Source organism: Pseudochaenichthys georgianus, unplaced genomic scaffold (genome assembly GCF_902827115.2).
Source record: "Pseudochaenichthys georgianus unplaced genomic scaffold, fPseGeo1.2 scaffold_435_arrow_ctg1, whole genome shotgun sequence".
Lineage (NCBI taxonomy): Eukaryota > Metazoa > Chordata > Actinopteri > Perciformes > Channichthyidae > Pseudochaenichthys > Pseudochaenichthys georgianus.
The window spans coordinates 104,527-119,240 of NW_027263000.1; the positions used below are offsets into that span (position 1 = coordinate 104,527).

General features: G+C 45.9%; 1 protein-coding gene across 1 annotated transcript in view; it reads left to right on the plus strand.

Moving 5' to 3' along the window:
- Positions 1 to 14,714, plus strand: part of clgn (calmegin) — a 39,021-nt gene that overhangs the window by 2,052 nt on the left and 22,255 nt on the right. The window contains exons 2-10 of the mRNA XM_034078480.2: positions 289 to 576; positions 677 to 750; positions 919 to 977; positions 2,142 to 2,283; positions 2,408 to 2,489; positions 3,284 to 3,476; positions 3,586 to 3,775; positions 4,846 to 4,959; positions 5,051 to 5,207. Of these exons, the coding sequence (XP_033934371.1) occupies positions 289 to 576; positions 677 to 750; positions 919 to 977; positions 2,142 to 2,283; positions 2,408 to 2,489; positions 3,284 to 3,476; positions 3,586 to 3,775; positions 4,846 to 4,959; positions 5,051 to 5,207 (1,299 nt within the window). The remainder of the gene's footprint in view (positions 1 to 288; positions 577 to 676; positions 751 to 918; positions 978 to 2,141; positions 2,284 to 2,407; positions 2,490 to 3,283; positions 3,477 to 3,585; positions 3,776 to 4,845; positions 4,960 to 5,050; positions 5,208 to 14,714) is intronic.

Consider the following 14,714-nt stretch of genomic DNA (forward strand, 5'->3'; position numbering starts at 1 on the left):
AAACACAACACAAGACAAGTCTAATCTGAGGAAACAGGCCTCCAGTGTGTACTAATGTGACCTCAATCTCATTGTGTTTTTCCTTCTATCCTTTTATGCATTCGCTATTTATATCATTGATGCACACACCCCGTCACTCTCCATAAATAACATCTCACACCTGCCTCTTCTTCTCCTCCCTTTCCCTTATCCTCTCATACCACACTGTGTTCCTCTCTGGCGGCCTTATCTCACACTCTACTTACCCTTCTGCTTTCACCTCCCCCTCTCTCTACCCTCCCCCTACAGATGAAGCTGGACAGGGGTTGGATATGGGGCCTGCTGCTCCTATTCTCCCTTGCTGGGGCAGCTGCGGCAGCCCAGGAGAAGCAGTTGGAGCTTGATGTTACGGACATCGATGAAGATATGGGGTTGGACAATGAGGAATTGAATGTTCTGCTGGAAGGAGAGGACGAGGAAGAGGAGATGGAGATGGAGGAGGACGATGAGGCGACAGTGATGGATGAAGATCAAGCTGATAAGACAGACGGAACAGCCAGTGGGAAGGTTGGAGTGGATGCTAATGTCTCCTTCCAGGTCAGTAATGGGTCATCGGTTAAGTAAAGGTCAGATGGGAAATTAAAGTATGTTAAAGATCTCCGTATAACAACTTCTAATTTACAATATTGTGCCACAGGTAACTTACAAGACTCCTGTTCCCACTGGAGAAGTCTACTTTGCAGAGACGTTTGATGATGGATCCCTGGACAGGTACAGTCCGTCCACAATACCTGCTAAAGATACAGCGTAAATGTTTAATGAATGCTGCTAGGACACATGAGCCTCCAACGGTAGTGAGCGACCAGGATAAATGTACCCAATCAGTGATAGCATTGTGTGTGTGTGGAAGCTAAGCGTTTTGTGACGTGATCTCCACAGATGGCAGCAGTCAAAGACCGTTAAGGGGGATGCGGAGGATGACATCGCCAAATATGACGGTTTGTTGGTTTTTGTGTGCCCTTTTTAAAAAATATACATGTGTGCGTAGGAGAGTTTTTAAAGAGGCACGACTTTCTGTTTCTATATTAACACGTATTAGGGTTAATATAACCCACTATTGGGCCATTGTAGGTTGGGAAAATAATAATTAGTGATGGTATTCTACAGGTGCAAATGTGCAACAATGGTCCAAAGCTATTTCATTAGGAGAATGCACTGCACTTTCAAAAACAAATCTAAAAACGCATGCAGATGAAGAAACATCACCAGCTTCATGAAACATGCACAGCCCTTACGCAAAATGCTGCAAATAAAAAAACCGCTGCAAGAAGCTCACAACACAACAGAAACGGGGACACTAGAAAGTGACGCAAACAGCGGAGTGTTTGTTGCATTCAGGGTTTATAAAGTTTGCCAACTGTCCATTTTTTTAACTTTTAGAACATTTCTCCTTATGGAAAAGTATTGGGCCATTGTCACGCATTTGCACCTGCGGGCCACTGTTGTATTTAACAAAAAAACTCTGTATTTGAGATTATAAATTGTAATTTATCAGAGACTATAAACAACTGAGATTTTAAAGCCATTCAAAGTGATACATTCGAGAAAAAAACCCTGAAATATTATATGATGAAAATCACTTAATTCACAAGAAAAAAAACTCTGAAAACTGTGTATTTTTGTCAAGAAACATCTTCAGAGTTTAACAGTATGGAACATGGAGATAGCCATCATCCATTTCTTGTGGTGTAGTTTCTATATAGACCAAATTCACGATAATGTGTATTAAAAGTCTGGATGCTTATGACAATATGATGACAATTTTCTAAAGTTAGGAGTATTTATTATTTGAAAATCCGATTTATAAAGTATATTTTTTAATAAATCCTCCACTCCAGGAATAATAATCTTGTGAAATCCGTATTTTTTTTCTTTTGAATAATATCGCCCTATTTTTTTTTTTAACTAACATGGCCATTGGACTTTTCACATGTTAGTACATTTTTAGGGACTAACCCTATTTGTTGTGATACCACTTGGATATGCCATTGATGCCATACGACGGCTATATTCTGTTAGCTACACATAGCTTTCTCAAGCAGAGTCTTTTGGAACCTCACTATGAACAACGCAATAAAAAGTTGTCTCCTCTCCGGCTGTAGGGAAGTGGGCTGTGGAGCAGCTGAAGGAGAACAAGATTCCAGGAGACAAAGGTCTGGTGCTCAAGTCCCGGGCCAAACACCACGCCATCTCCTCCATGCTGAACAAACCCTTTGTCTTCCAGGACGATACTCTGGTCGTACAGTGAGTTCAATAAGACAAACACTAAAATGTTTCTTTAACCAAGAGGACCTTTCCATGATGGATGTATAAGTGAAAGACTAAAATCAAGTATTAGTTAAATTGCTTTGTTGTGTTCTGTTTCCAGGTATGAGGTGAATTTCCAGGATGGCATTGACTGTGGTGGCGCATACATCAAACTGCTCTCTGACACCGGTGATCTCAATCTGGTTGGTTCATGCTTTATTTCTACCTTGCTCCATTCGTAACGCCTAAGGTTTTTTTGCAGCTGAAAATGTACTTGTTGGTTTTTGTCATATTTAGTCATCTAATCCTGTTTTTTTTGTTATAGTCAGATTGTGGTTGACTTAAGTTTGAGCAGCATCTTTATATACTTTTAATTTCACTACTGTTATTTGTTATCACACTACTCCTACAAGCTACACTTATTTATTATTTTAAATACTGTATTATATTTTATGCATGCCTTTTATTTAAAATGTTGCCTTTTTACTTTGCGGTATAAATGGAAATGTCCCCTCTGTGGGACTAATTAAGGTATTCTGATTTTCAAAGTACAAAAAAAGTATTTTCTAATAATTATATTAAGCAAACTTTTTATTATTATTAATCCTGATATGCAGCGGAGCAAAAGAACAAGAACAAAAAACCCTGTTTAGAATATTTAGTCTCGAAAAATGTTAAATGCAAGCCTCGTCTTTTTCTTGTAAAAAAAAAAACCCATGTCACAGATGATGATTAAAGAAATCTGTGCCATTTCTGTCGCAGGAATTAAAGGTTGTTGCCTTGCCTGTTAAGTCATATTTTTACTAAACAATTAAACACAACAGCATAAATAAAGTGTATTAATAAAGACTTAAGTTATCTTTCTTAGTATTGGTTGAAACGGAAACCAAAACCTTAGCAGCATTCCTACTCTGTCTTGTAATATAACTTGGTAAAGACTGTCCAGATTTGAACTAAATACAATAACTCTATTTACCCTTTTAATTCTGCACCGTAGGAGCAGTTCCAAGACCATACCGCCTACAGCCTCATGTTTGGACCCGACAAGTGTGGTGAGGACTACAAGCTGCACTTCATCTTCCGCCACCTCAACCCTCTGAACAAAGACACGGAGGAGAAGCACGCCAAGAGGGCCGACGTGGACCTCAAGAAGTTCTACACTGACAAGAAGACTCACCTCTATACTTTGGGTACAGAGACAGTTCCAAAGGAGAATATATATCTATATACCTCTCTGTGCTTTTATAAAATGTGTCATTTTGCTCACACATTCATTTAGCATTTTCTTCCCGTTTTCAGTCCTGAACCCAGACAACAGTTACGAGATATTAATCGACCAGTCCAGCGTGAGCCGCGGCAGCCTGCTGCACGACGTCATTCCTCCGGTCAACCCCACCAAAGAGATCGATGACCCATCTGACTCCAAGCCCGAGGACTGGGACGAGAGGGCCAAGATGCCTGATCCTGAGGCCGTCAAACCAGAAGACTGGTTAGTACAACCCTGTAGTACTACTACTGCAGCAGTAAATGGTACAGATTACAAATTTGCTATATTTAAAGGGACACTATTATGGTTTTCCCTTTCCTGTAGTGTGTTGTATAGGTTTTTGTGTATGGTCTGCAAAGGCTGAAATCCAAGAGTTCCCTCTGGAGGGAGTTTTCTCCCTTGAGATTGTTCATGATTATAGAAAGGGAGAACCTAAACAAACTAAAAGGCTGTGAGTTCTGTCCGCCAGAGGTGAGTTGTTGTTCAGGGTTATTGCCTTAGGCAGGAATTATTTCCTGTACCGATCTGCAGCAGTCTGTTGGAGAAGGAGCTCCGCTGTCTGTCCAGCTGCAGGTGGAGAGGGGGGGATGGGGTTATCCATGATAACAGTTTAAGTGTCCTCCTCTCTACCACAGCTTCGATCTTAATTATCTTACCTTATGTCTCAATTTCAATTTCAAAATAAACCAGATCTTGTGAAAAATATGTTATTCTGCGCTCCTCCGTTTACACAGAGCAGACAGGAATGACAAAAGAGGTTTTAAGTTAAGGTTGTAAAAATGTAAATAGTAGCATATGTGTTTTATTTTTTAATTGGCATCACTTCGGGGGACTTGGAAACCACTTGTTTATATAGAATTGTTGTAAAATGTATTATAAAAAAAAAGTAAACTTTTCAGCTTTTTTTCAGTTTAATAATTATTTATCGCTTCATAGCTGTGTTATTTTACACACTTGTATTTCTAGCAAAGATTGTGCTGTTTTACTGCAATGATAACAACTGATTTAAATGTGAAGGAGCAAAAAAAACAACGGTTCAGAGGGTTGAATGTTAGGGCTTCAGGGACCCTAACATTCAGACCACCTGAGGTTTCCACAGACCACTGACTCCTTCAAGAAAGGCCTAAAAACCTTTCTTTTTAAAAAAGCTTTTGATTAAACTTTTGTTTGTTTTTATTATGCCTCCTGTAGCACCTTGGGATTGCTGTTGGCAATGAAAGGTGCTTTACAAATTTGAATTTATTATTATTACCTAGTCATTAGTAACACACATGGCTGTGTGTGTGTCTCAGGGATGAAGAAGCTCCTGCTAAGATTGAGGACCCTGAAGCCTTGATGCCAGAGGGCTGGCTGGAGGACGAACCAGAGTTTGTCCCCGACCCTATCGCAGAAAAACCAGATGACTGGTAAGTGAACTGATTCACCAAACACACCCATAACAAGTTCTTCAATGATGTTCCAGTGAGGGAATGATGGAGCTCTCCTCTCTGTGTGCAGGGACGAGGAGATGGACGGGCAGTGGGAAGCACCACAGATTCCCAACCCGGCCTGCGAGACGGCCCCCGGCTGCGGGGAGTGGAAGCGCCCCACGATCAACAACCCTCAGTACAAAGGAAAGTGGAAGGCCCCTCTGGTGGACAATCCCAACTATCAGGTAACTAGGGTTGCTGTAGAATAGTCCAAAAATCAGCTCCTATCGTTTATCCCAGGGCTCGACATTATAAATGGCCCGCTGGCCCGGAAGCACTATTTAGACACCCCGGGCCAGTATATAACGTACTTTCCACTTGCCCGCTCGGGCCACTAAAAATATTGCTTTTTTAAAAAGAATGGTCCTGTGGTATTGGTATTTTGACTAGCAATTTTGTTAAATTGTTTCGTTTATTAACGCTGCAACATAGCGTTTCGTGAGTCGGTTGTCATTGTTGGGTGAAAAGCAAACAGCTGTTTGCTGCGGAGCGCAGAGCGAGCAGGCTCCCGTGAGCGGGAGCGCGCTCCTTCACTATAGACCAGGGGTCTCCAACACGGGCAGCTTTTCAGTAGCTCGCCGCTCAATTATCGATTATAGCGTAGTAACGTTGCTTCTTGATTTTTCGGCCGCGGCCGGACAATAAAGTGTTTTTATTTTAGAATTGTTTCTGTCACACAAATATAAAATTGGTCCGTGACGCAGAGATCAAGGAGCAGATGTGACAGAGGCACAGCGACACCACACATGGAGCAGTCTGCTTTATCCAGCAGCACCAGTCAGGACTAGTGCTGCGTACCTGGACTCACGTTCAGGTCCGGACTTATAAGTCCGGACCTGAACCCATGGCTTGTGTCAAGTTGTGTGAGTAACTAAAGTGAACTTATTGTGAGCTAATTATCAATTGAAAATAAACTCATAATCAACTCAAATTCGTCAGGTTTATTGTGCTCCCTTCCAACTTGTGTCTACATTTCTCTACAAAGTACAAATGTAAAAAAAACACTTTTTGCCACTTAGTCTACAAATCACTTATGACAGCAACTACAGTGAACTACTACAAAGTTCAAACATGTATTTAATTTACCAAACTAAAGTAACCAAACGTCCCTGAGCTGACTGAGCCTAAATCACTAAAACGTTGCTGAAAGGTAGAGTGTCATCGAGTAGACTATACGCATCACACTGTTACACACCTACTATACAGTATACACTGTAGTGACTATACAGTCGGAGTGTACTGTACTGTCTGTACACCATGTATTTTCCACAACTCTACATGTGTACATGATACAGTACATACTACATACATAGTAATGTACATACATACTGTTAGAAATTCAAATCAATGTTGATATGGCGTACTTTTGAATTAAATACACTATTTAAATCAGTTTTATTCTGAAAAAAACGGAAGTTCACACTTAACTTAATACTTTTATTCTGAAAATTATTCACTTCCGGTTAGCATTAGCATGTGGCGAAATGCTACGTTTTCAAACCGTGAATCGAAGGTGAAATGACATGTGATGTTGTACACTGAGCACACTGGGATTAGCACTCATTTATTGACGCTGAATAACGTTTATCAGGGCATGTTTAAATAACAACAGACACCAGAATATACGTAAGTGCTAGGTTTTTTGCGAGTCCAAGTACCGGTTCCCGACGTTCCGGACTTGAACCGAAACTTTTTACAAGTCCAGTACCGGTTCGGCGTACCGGTACACAGCACTAGTCAGGACCAACGGCAGAATGACCCGCTCTAAATCAGTCCGCGTCGCTGCGGCTCAGAGACACACAGGGAGCAGCGGCGTAGCTGTGGGTGGGCCCGGGTGGGCCTGGGCCCACCCACATGCACGTCTGGCCCACCCACAGCCAATCAGCTCTTCATAGCGCAGAACCGGGAAGCCCAAAAGGAAGTGCCACAAACTGCAGTTCATCTAGTGGCCGACAGGGGATGGGTGCAAAAAGGAGCAATTCCCATAGACCCCCATGTTAAAATGCCCAACTTTACAGCAGAAATAAACATGTTTCTAGCCTGGATCCAATAAAACGTATTCTGGATATAGTTAGATTCCACCTTCATGACAATGGAATAGGGAGTGCATTTTTTTACCGTGAGTTTTTATAGTAAAAAGTAACTTTTTCCGTGAGTGAATGTAAGTATTATTTCTGGGCAGTTTACACACACACGCAGCTGCTACATGCAGCAACACACACACACGGAGGAGATGGCGGAGAGAACGCGCTCCGAGGTTGGTTAAACTATAGCCGTGTCGATGGGGACAATACTCGTTACCAAAAGTGGAATAAGAGTTTAGCATGTAAGGGCGGTAACACGAGCAATGTGTCTAAACATTTAGCAAAAGTGCTCCACATCCAGACGGAGGAATGCACCGGGTTGGACTGTCTTTCTAGCAGCTCTGTAGCTCCATCCACGAGTAACTTTTCCACGTCAGGTGTTATGTATGCTAGCAGCAACACACCGAGTTAACTACATTATACAAACATGGGTTATGATTAGAGGTAACTGAGTTATTTATTTTGTTAAAGTTTCAGCTATTCTGTTTACAGTTCTGTCATCACATTATTTAATACGATTTATTAAAACATTGTTGTTTCTTTTGATGTGAAATATTATGTATTTAATTTAAATAAAAAGCAATGTTAGTTTTGTTCACAATTTGTTTAGTTAGTTTACCTTATTTTTTTTCTCCAAAATAACCGATAAAAGTAATGTTAAAGGACCGGATCGATAAGACAGACATACTTTATTGTCATTTCAACAAGACACGGAGTGTACTATTAAAACTAAATGTTGTTGTACTGGCTGCAGGAACAGGACAATATAAAAACTTGCTAAAATTGTACATATAAATAAATAATAGTGACGTGGTGCTGATAAAATTAAAGATAAAGTGTGCGTTTAAAATATAAAGACTTACTATACATATAAATAAAATAGACATACTATATAACAAATATGTGCCCTTTACACAGCGTAATGTAATCTTTATGTTACTGGTCTACTTGCTGTTCAGCAGTCTGATGGCTTGGGGGAAAAAGCTATTGCAGAATCTGGCTGTTTTGCTCTTAATGCTGCGGAACCTCTTGCCGGAGGGCAGCAGGGAGAACAGAGCATGGTGAAGATGAGTGGGGTCTTTAAAAATGTTCTGGGCTTTTGTCAGGCAGCGTTTCTGAGCGGTGTCTCTGATGGGAGGGAGAGAAACTCCGATGATCTTCTCTGCTGTCCTGACCACTCTCTGCAGAGACTTCCAGTCTTTAGCGTTGCAGTCTCTCGACCAGATGGAGATGCCGCTGGTCAGCACGCTCTCTATGGTTCCTCTGTAGAACGTGGTGAGGATGGGAGGGGGGAGCTGTGCAGGAAGTGTAGGTGCTGCTGTGCCTTCTTAAATAGTGATGTAGTGTGAGTGGACCAGGTCAGACTGCTTGTGATATGCAGCCCCAGGAACTTGGTGCTGGCTGTAGTCTTCACTGCTGTGCCGTTGATGTGGAGTTGTGGGTGACAGTGCTTTTTGTTCCTGAAGTCGACAATAATCTCTTTTGTTTTATCGATTATTCAGGATCAGGTTGTTGGTGTTACACCAGTCTGTCAGATGTTTCACCTCCTCCCTGTAGGCCTGTTCGTTGTTGTCCCTGATGACCAACCACTGTTGTATCGTCCGCGTACTTTATGATGTGGTTGGTACTGAACCTGGAGCATAAGCATAAGCGCTATCGATAAAAGTAGTAGTACCGTTAAAGCCTTAACGATACCCATCCCTATGTGGATGTCAGTTTTACACACATTCTGAGGCCGCCGTGCCTATGTTTTTTGTTTTCACTGCTAATTTATGCTTATGATCTATTAGTGCATTAAAAAATCATTAATGAAGTTTCAGCTCAGACCCCACGCTTAATATGTCTCCCCCTGGCCCACCTACATTTCTCCAGGCCCACCCACACAATAATTCCTGGCTACGCCACTGACAGGGAGGGATTTGTGTTTTTGAAAAACACTTGTTATCGTAATGTCAGGTTTTTGGTGGATTTAATGAAGTCTTGGATTGCAGAGTATGAATGTCCTCTTGCTATTTTCAGTTGATAAATACGTGTGTGAAGGCAAGAGGAAAGCTTCAGCAATCACCGTCTCCTCTCCGTTCCTCCAAACCCCGCCCCCTCCTGAAAAATAACTGCTAATAAGAGTGACAGGCTGATAGTGATCTGATAGAAACTTTATTATTCACTTAATCACTGATTGAGATGATGAAGCTAACTTCATCTCATAGATTCATGTAACAGTAAGACAGAGAATATAAGTGTGCACCCACATGCACTATTTTTTTTTTATAATGCTGTTTATAATACCTACTCCTGTTGTCTGCTTTGTTCAGACTTAAGTCCTGTGTGTGATGCCACATTCAGGACATTCAGTGTCCTTTTTTTAACAGAAGACCGTTGCTTGAAGCTGCAGCTAGACTGCAGCTGTATTAGTTTTTGTTTTTGAGGATGGAAAAATGTCACACACAGATATAGGGAGGCTAGACCTATACAATTGATTTATTATGGTTTATAATTTAATGTGAACACGAAGAAGAAGAAAAGATGGCTGCACTGTTCAGTGTCAATCCTGTGGAGATGGAGGTTATAAATCTCCAAAATAATGTTCAACTGAAGGCTCAGCAAAACTCACAACATTTCTGGAGCCTTGTAGACCCAGAAAACTATAAGAACATTCACCAAGCAGCACTGAAAATGTCTGCTTTATTTGGCTCTACATCCCTTTGTGAAGCAGCTTTTTTGGCATGAAATCTAAATACAGAACAAGACCAACTGATGAACATGTAAATGACTCTATTATAGTGAACCTAAGTGGGTACACTCCAGCATACACCTCTATGGTGGACTCCATGCAGCGCCAGTCATCTCACTAACTGTAAAAAAGAGTGAATGCATTTATTTTACACACGTGCCATAAGATGCTTGCAAGGTGGTGATTAAGGTGATGTATTACTACGTGGGACATAATAAGAAGTGAAAACATTGTATTTTTCTCTTGGACATTTATGTGAATCTTCAGTGATGTACTTACTATGTTGTCCATATTAATATGTGAGCAATTGTCGTTTTCTTGGACCTTGATGTTAAGATTTTAGATAAGCTTTAGGTATTGCAATTTCACACAAGTAGCTTAATTCAACTGATGAGTGCTATGGGAATAAATGTAAGCGATGCGATGCAAGTAGCTCTTTCAATTGTTCAAAGTAGCTCTCAGGTGGAGAAAGGTTGGAGACCCCTACTATAAACTATCGCGCCACCTCACCATTCGCCAAAATGTTTTTAATGCCAGCAGTAACCGGTCAAGCGCCGGGCAAAAAACAATCTTCAAATAAAAGAAAGTCACCGGTAGGCTTGGGTACCGAGAACCGGTTCCGGTTCCGGTTCCGGTTCGGAACCGATTCCAACGGCATCATTTAGAAATGTGAATTTCGGTTCCGCTTTTCGATGCCTGAGGAAATGTTTCTCGCCGCTCTCCGTAGCCTACTGTATGACTGCGGCGGGGCGGGAAATGTCATGGGAGCCTGCCTGCAGACCTCCACTCTCAGGACAGTTCCGGTGCAGACCTCCACTCTCAGGACACCTCCACTGTCAGTACAGGAAGTGACGATTCTGACGCGTTTTTTTCCCGCCCACCGAAGGACTCGTTTGATGGAAGTTTTCAAATCACAATGGAGACTCATCGCGGAGGTGATGAGTCCGACCACCGTGCATTTTGGGTCGGCCTTGGTCAAGCCCTTTTGACCCCCCCAGCCTGGTTCTCGTAAAAGTTTTTCGCTCAAATGACACCATGGAGGAATGTAACGGGAGTTGACAGGGGACTCTGCCCTCCTCTCGAGTGCCTATTTTCGGACACTTTTTTTCACTTTTCCCCGGTTTTATTATTTTTTTGGCTATTTCACCCGGTTTCTACCGGGGACATTGCCCGGTCTCGGGTGTTCCCCCACGGCCTGTGTCCAGCCCCCCACACACACACACTCATCCATGTATTAACGGATTTTGACTAGTTGTTTATCTCATCAACACTAGCAGGCATATATCGGTTGCTTAGATCCTGTGCTGTCACTGTGTCAAAGGGTGTTTTTGCATACGTGCACTTCATGATTTGTGTGTGTGTGTGCAGAGTCTGGATGACGGCAGGCCTCAGAAGCCTCTGCAGTTGCATTTTTCTCCTCTCACTGATCGAATGGCAAACACGACCCACTGTCGGAGGGCCTCCGCGCCGGCCGATATGAAGCGTGACCAAGACGCACAGTCCAGGGGTCCCACGGGTCCCGCAGCGGGGTGGAGGTTCTCCCCACCTCCGCCGTGGTGCACCCGGCAAACACGGTTGTTTCTCGAACCTTCCACTGTTGTCTAGCGGGTGTAACAAAAATACAAGATGTCGTATTTATATATAGATATATCTATATAGATAATAAGTGTCAGTGCTATTTTATGTTGTATTAGCGTGCATTTCATGTTCGGAAAGTGGTGCTGTACTGAGAGTAAACAATACAAGGTGTCCCTATTTTATCTATATTGTAGTGCCGAGAGATATGGAGTCAGAGGCGGTGCATCGAAGGTACAAAAAGGGAACTTTAATCACAAGCTGCAAAGGACATGTTGTCGGGTCGCAGCCCGGGTCGACAAGAGACAGAGCCAAGAGGGCACACCTATTTATAGGTAACCCATAACATGTCCGTGTGGGAACAATAACCGCAACTGTAGTTCCAGGTTTGAATTATGACCCAGTGGTTAAATAGGTGGTCACCACACAAGCCCCCCCAGAATTCAAACATGGCAAAAAAAAATATATCCCCACACCGAGGGCGGGCCGTCGTAAGGGGGCCGCACTAGGTGTTGCAGAGAACCCAGCAGGAAAGAGGGCAACCCGGCCGCAGGCAGACGCACAACGGCGGCGGGCATGAAGTCCTCGGCAGGCGTCGAGGTATCCCCGAAAGAGAGGGCAACCCGGCCGCAGGCAGACGCACAACGGCGGCGGGCATGAAGTCCTCGGCAGGCGTCGAGGTATCCCCGGAAGAGAGGGCAACCCGGCCGCAGGCAGACGCACAACGGCGGCGGGCATGAAGTCCTCGGCAGGCGTCGAGGTATCCCCGGAAGAGAGGAGCAGTCCCCCCGGGAGGAAGGAGCACAACCCGGCCGCAGGCAGACGTGCCGCAGGCAGACGTGCCGCGGCGGCGGGCATGAAGTCCTCAGCAGGTGCTGAGGCATCACCGGGAAGCAGGAGAGGCCAGACAGGGTCCCGGAGCGCGCCACCCATGGGCCGATGGAGCATGGGCGACGTCCGGAACTGTCGAGGCGAGAGGGGGTCCAGGAGTGCACCACCCAGGCGTCGATGATACCGTGAGTGGCGTCTGGAACCGCCGTCGAGGTGGTGAAAAAAATGAGTGTCCACATGAGGTCAACCGGCTGGTCGAACCTCCTCTCCGGCACCGGAAAAAAAATTGTTAACAGTCAGATGTCAACACGTCGTTAGTTGCTAGCCGTTAGCTGCCGCTGTTAGCTGTCGTTAGCTGTTAGCTGTCGTTGTTAGCCGTTAGCTGCCACTGCTAGTTGTCGTTAGTTGTTAGCTGTTAGCTGTCGTCGGTAGCTGCTAGCCGTTATTAGCCCCTCGTGGTTAGCCGCTAGTCGTCGTCAGCTAGCGCAGCCAGGACGTGCAGCCGCACGCCCGAAGAAACAAGCCCACGAGGTAGCAATCGAGTTGCTGGTCGACCCAGCAGGTCGTGCATCGACCCCCTGTTGGATGGAAGGCTGATGCGGGAATGGCGAGCAACGTCCCCAGCTCTTCTGCGGGGCACGCACCGAGCCTCAGTCCGCGTGCCGGTGGCAGCCACGGACGATTCCAAAAATCCCCGGCATTTCGAGAAAGAAACATGAGTTCCTTTTGCCGTGTTCGGGTCTGTCCCGGAAACTTCTCGAGACTTGTCAGGGTCACCAGTGTAGTGCCGAGAGATATGGAGTCAGAGGCGGTGCATCGGAGGTACAAAAAGGGAACTTTAATCACAAGCTGCAAAGGACATGTTGTCGGGTCGCAGCCCGGGTCGACAAGAGACAGAGCCAAGAGGGCACACCTATTTATAGGTAACCCATAACATGTCCGTGTGGGAACAATAACCGCAACTGTAGTTCCAGGTTTGAATTATGACCCAGTGGTTAAACAGGTGGTCACCACACAAGCCCCCCCCAGAATTCAAACATGGCAAAAAAAAAAATATCCCCACGTCCGTGGAGGAAGCACCACAAGGGCCGAGGAGGGTGGGGCCGCAGGTGAGGACCGGGCCATGGAACGGGCCACGAAAGGGGGCCGCAGGAGAGGGCAGGGGCCCTAACGAGGGCGAGGGCACCCACACCGAGGGCGGGCCGTTGTAAGGGGGCCGCACTAGGTGTTGCAGAGAACCCAGCAGGAAAGAGGGCAACCCGGCCGCAGGCAGACGCACAACGGCGGCGGGCATGAAGTCCTCGGCAGGCGTCGAGGTATCCCCGACAGAGAGGGCAACCCGGCCGCAGGCAGACGCACAACGGCGGCGGGCATGAAGTCCTCGGCAGGCGTCGAGGTATCCCCGGAAGAGAGGGCAACCCGGCCGCAGGCAGACGCACAACGGCGGCGGGCATGAAGTCCTCGGCAGGCGTCGAGGTATCCGCGACAGAGAGGGCAACCCGGCCGCAGGCAGACGCACAACGGCGGCGGGCATGAAGTCCTCGGCAGGCGTCGAGGTATCCCCGGAAGAGAGGAGCAGTCCCCCCGGGAGGAAGGAGCACAACCCGGCCGCAGGCAGACGTGCCATGGCGGCGGGCATGAAGTCCTCAGCAGGTGCTGAGGCATCACCGGGAAGCAGGAGAGGCCAGACAGGGTCCCGGAGCGCGCCACCCATGGGCCGATGGAGCATGGGCGACGTCCGGAACTGTCGAGGCGAGAGGGGGTCCAGGAGTGCACCACCCAGGCGTCGATGATACCGTGAGTGGCGTCTGGAACCGCCGTCGAGGTGGTGAAAAAAATGAGTGTCCACATGAGGTCAACCGGCTGGTCGAACCTCCTCTCCGGCACCGGAAAAAAAATTGTTAACAGTCAGATGTCAACACGTCGTTAGTTGCTAGCCGTTAGCTGCCGCTGTTAGCTGTCGTTAGCTGTCGTTAGCTGTTAGCCGTTGTTAGCTGTTAGCTGTCGTTGTTGGCCGTTAGCTGCCACTGCTAGTTGTCGTTAGCTGTTAGCCGTTGTTAGCTGTTAGCTGTCGTCGGTAGCTGCTAGCCGTTATTAGCCCCTCGTGGTTAGCCGCTAGTCGTCGTCAGCTAGCGCAGCCAGGACGTGCAGCCGCACGCCCCGAAGAAACTAGCCCACGAGGTAGCAATCGAGTTGCTGGTCGACCCAGCAGGTCGTGCATCGACCCCCTGTTGGATGGAAGGCTGATGCGGGAATGGCGAGCAACGTCCCCAGCTCTTCTGCGGGGCGCGCACCGAGCCTCAGTCCGCGTGCCGGTGGCAGCCACGGACGATTCCAAAAATCCCCGGCATTTCGAGAAAGAAACATGAGTTCCTTTTGCCGTGTTCGGGTCTGTCCCGGAAACTTCTCGAGACTTGTCAGGGTCACCAGTGTAGTGCCGAGAGATATGGAGTCAGAGGCGGTGCATCGAA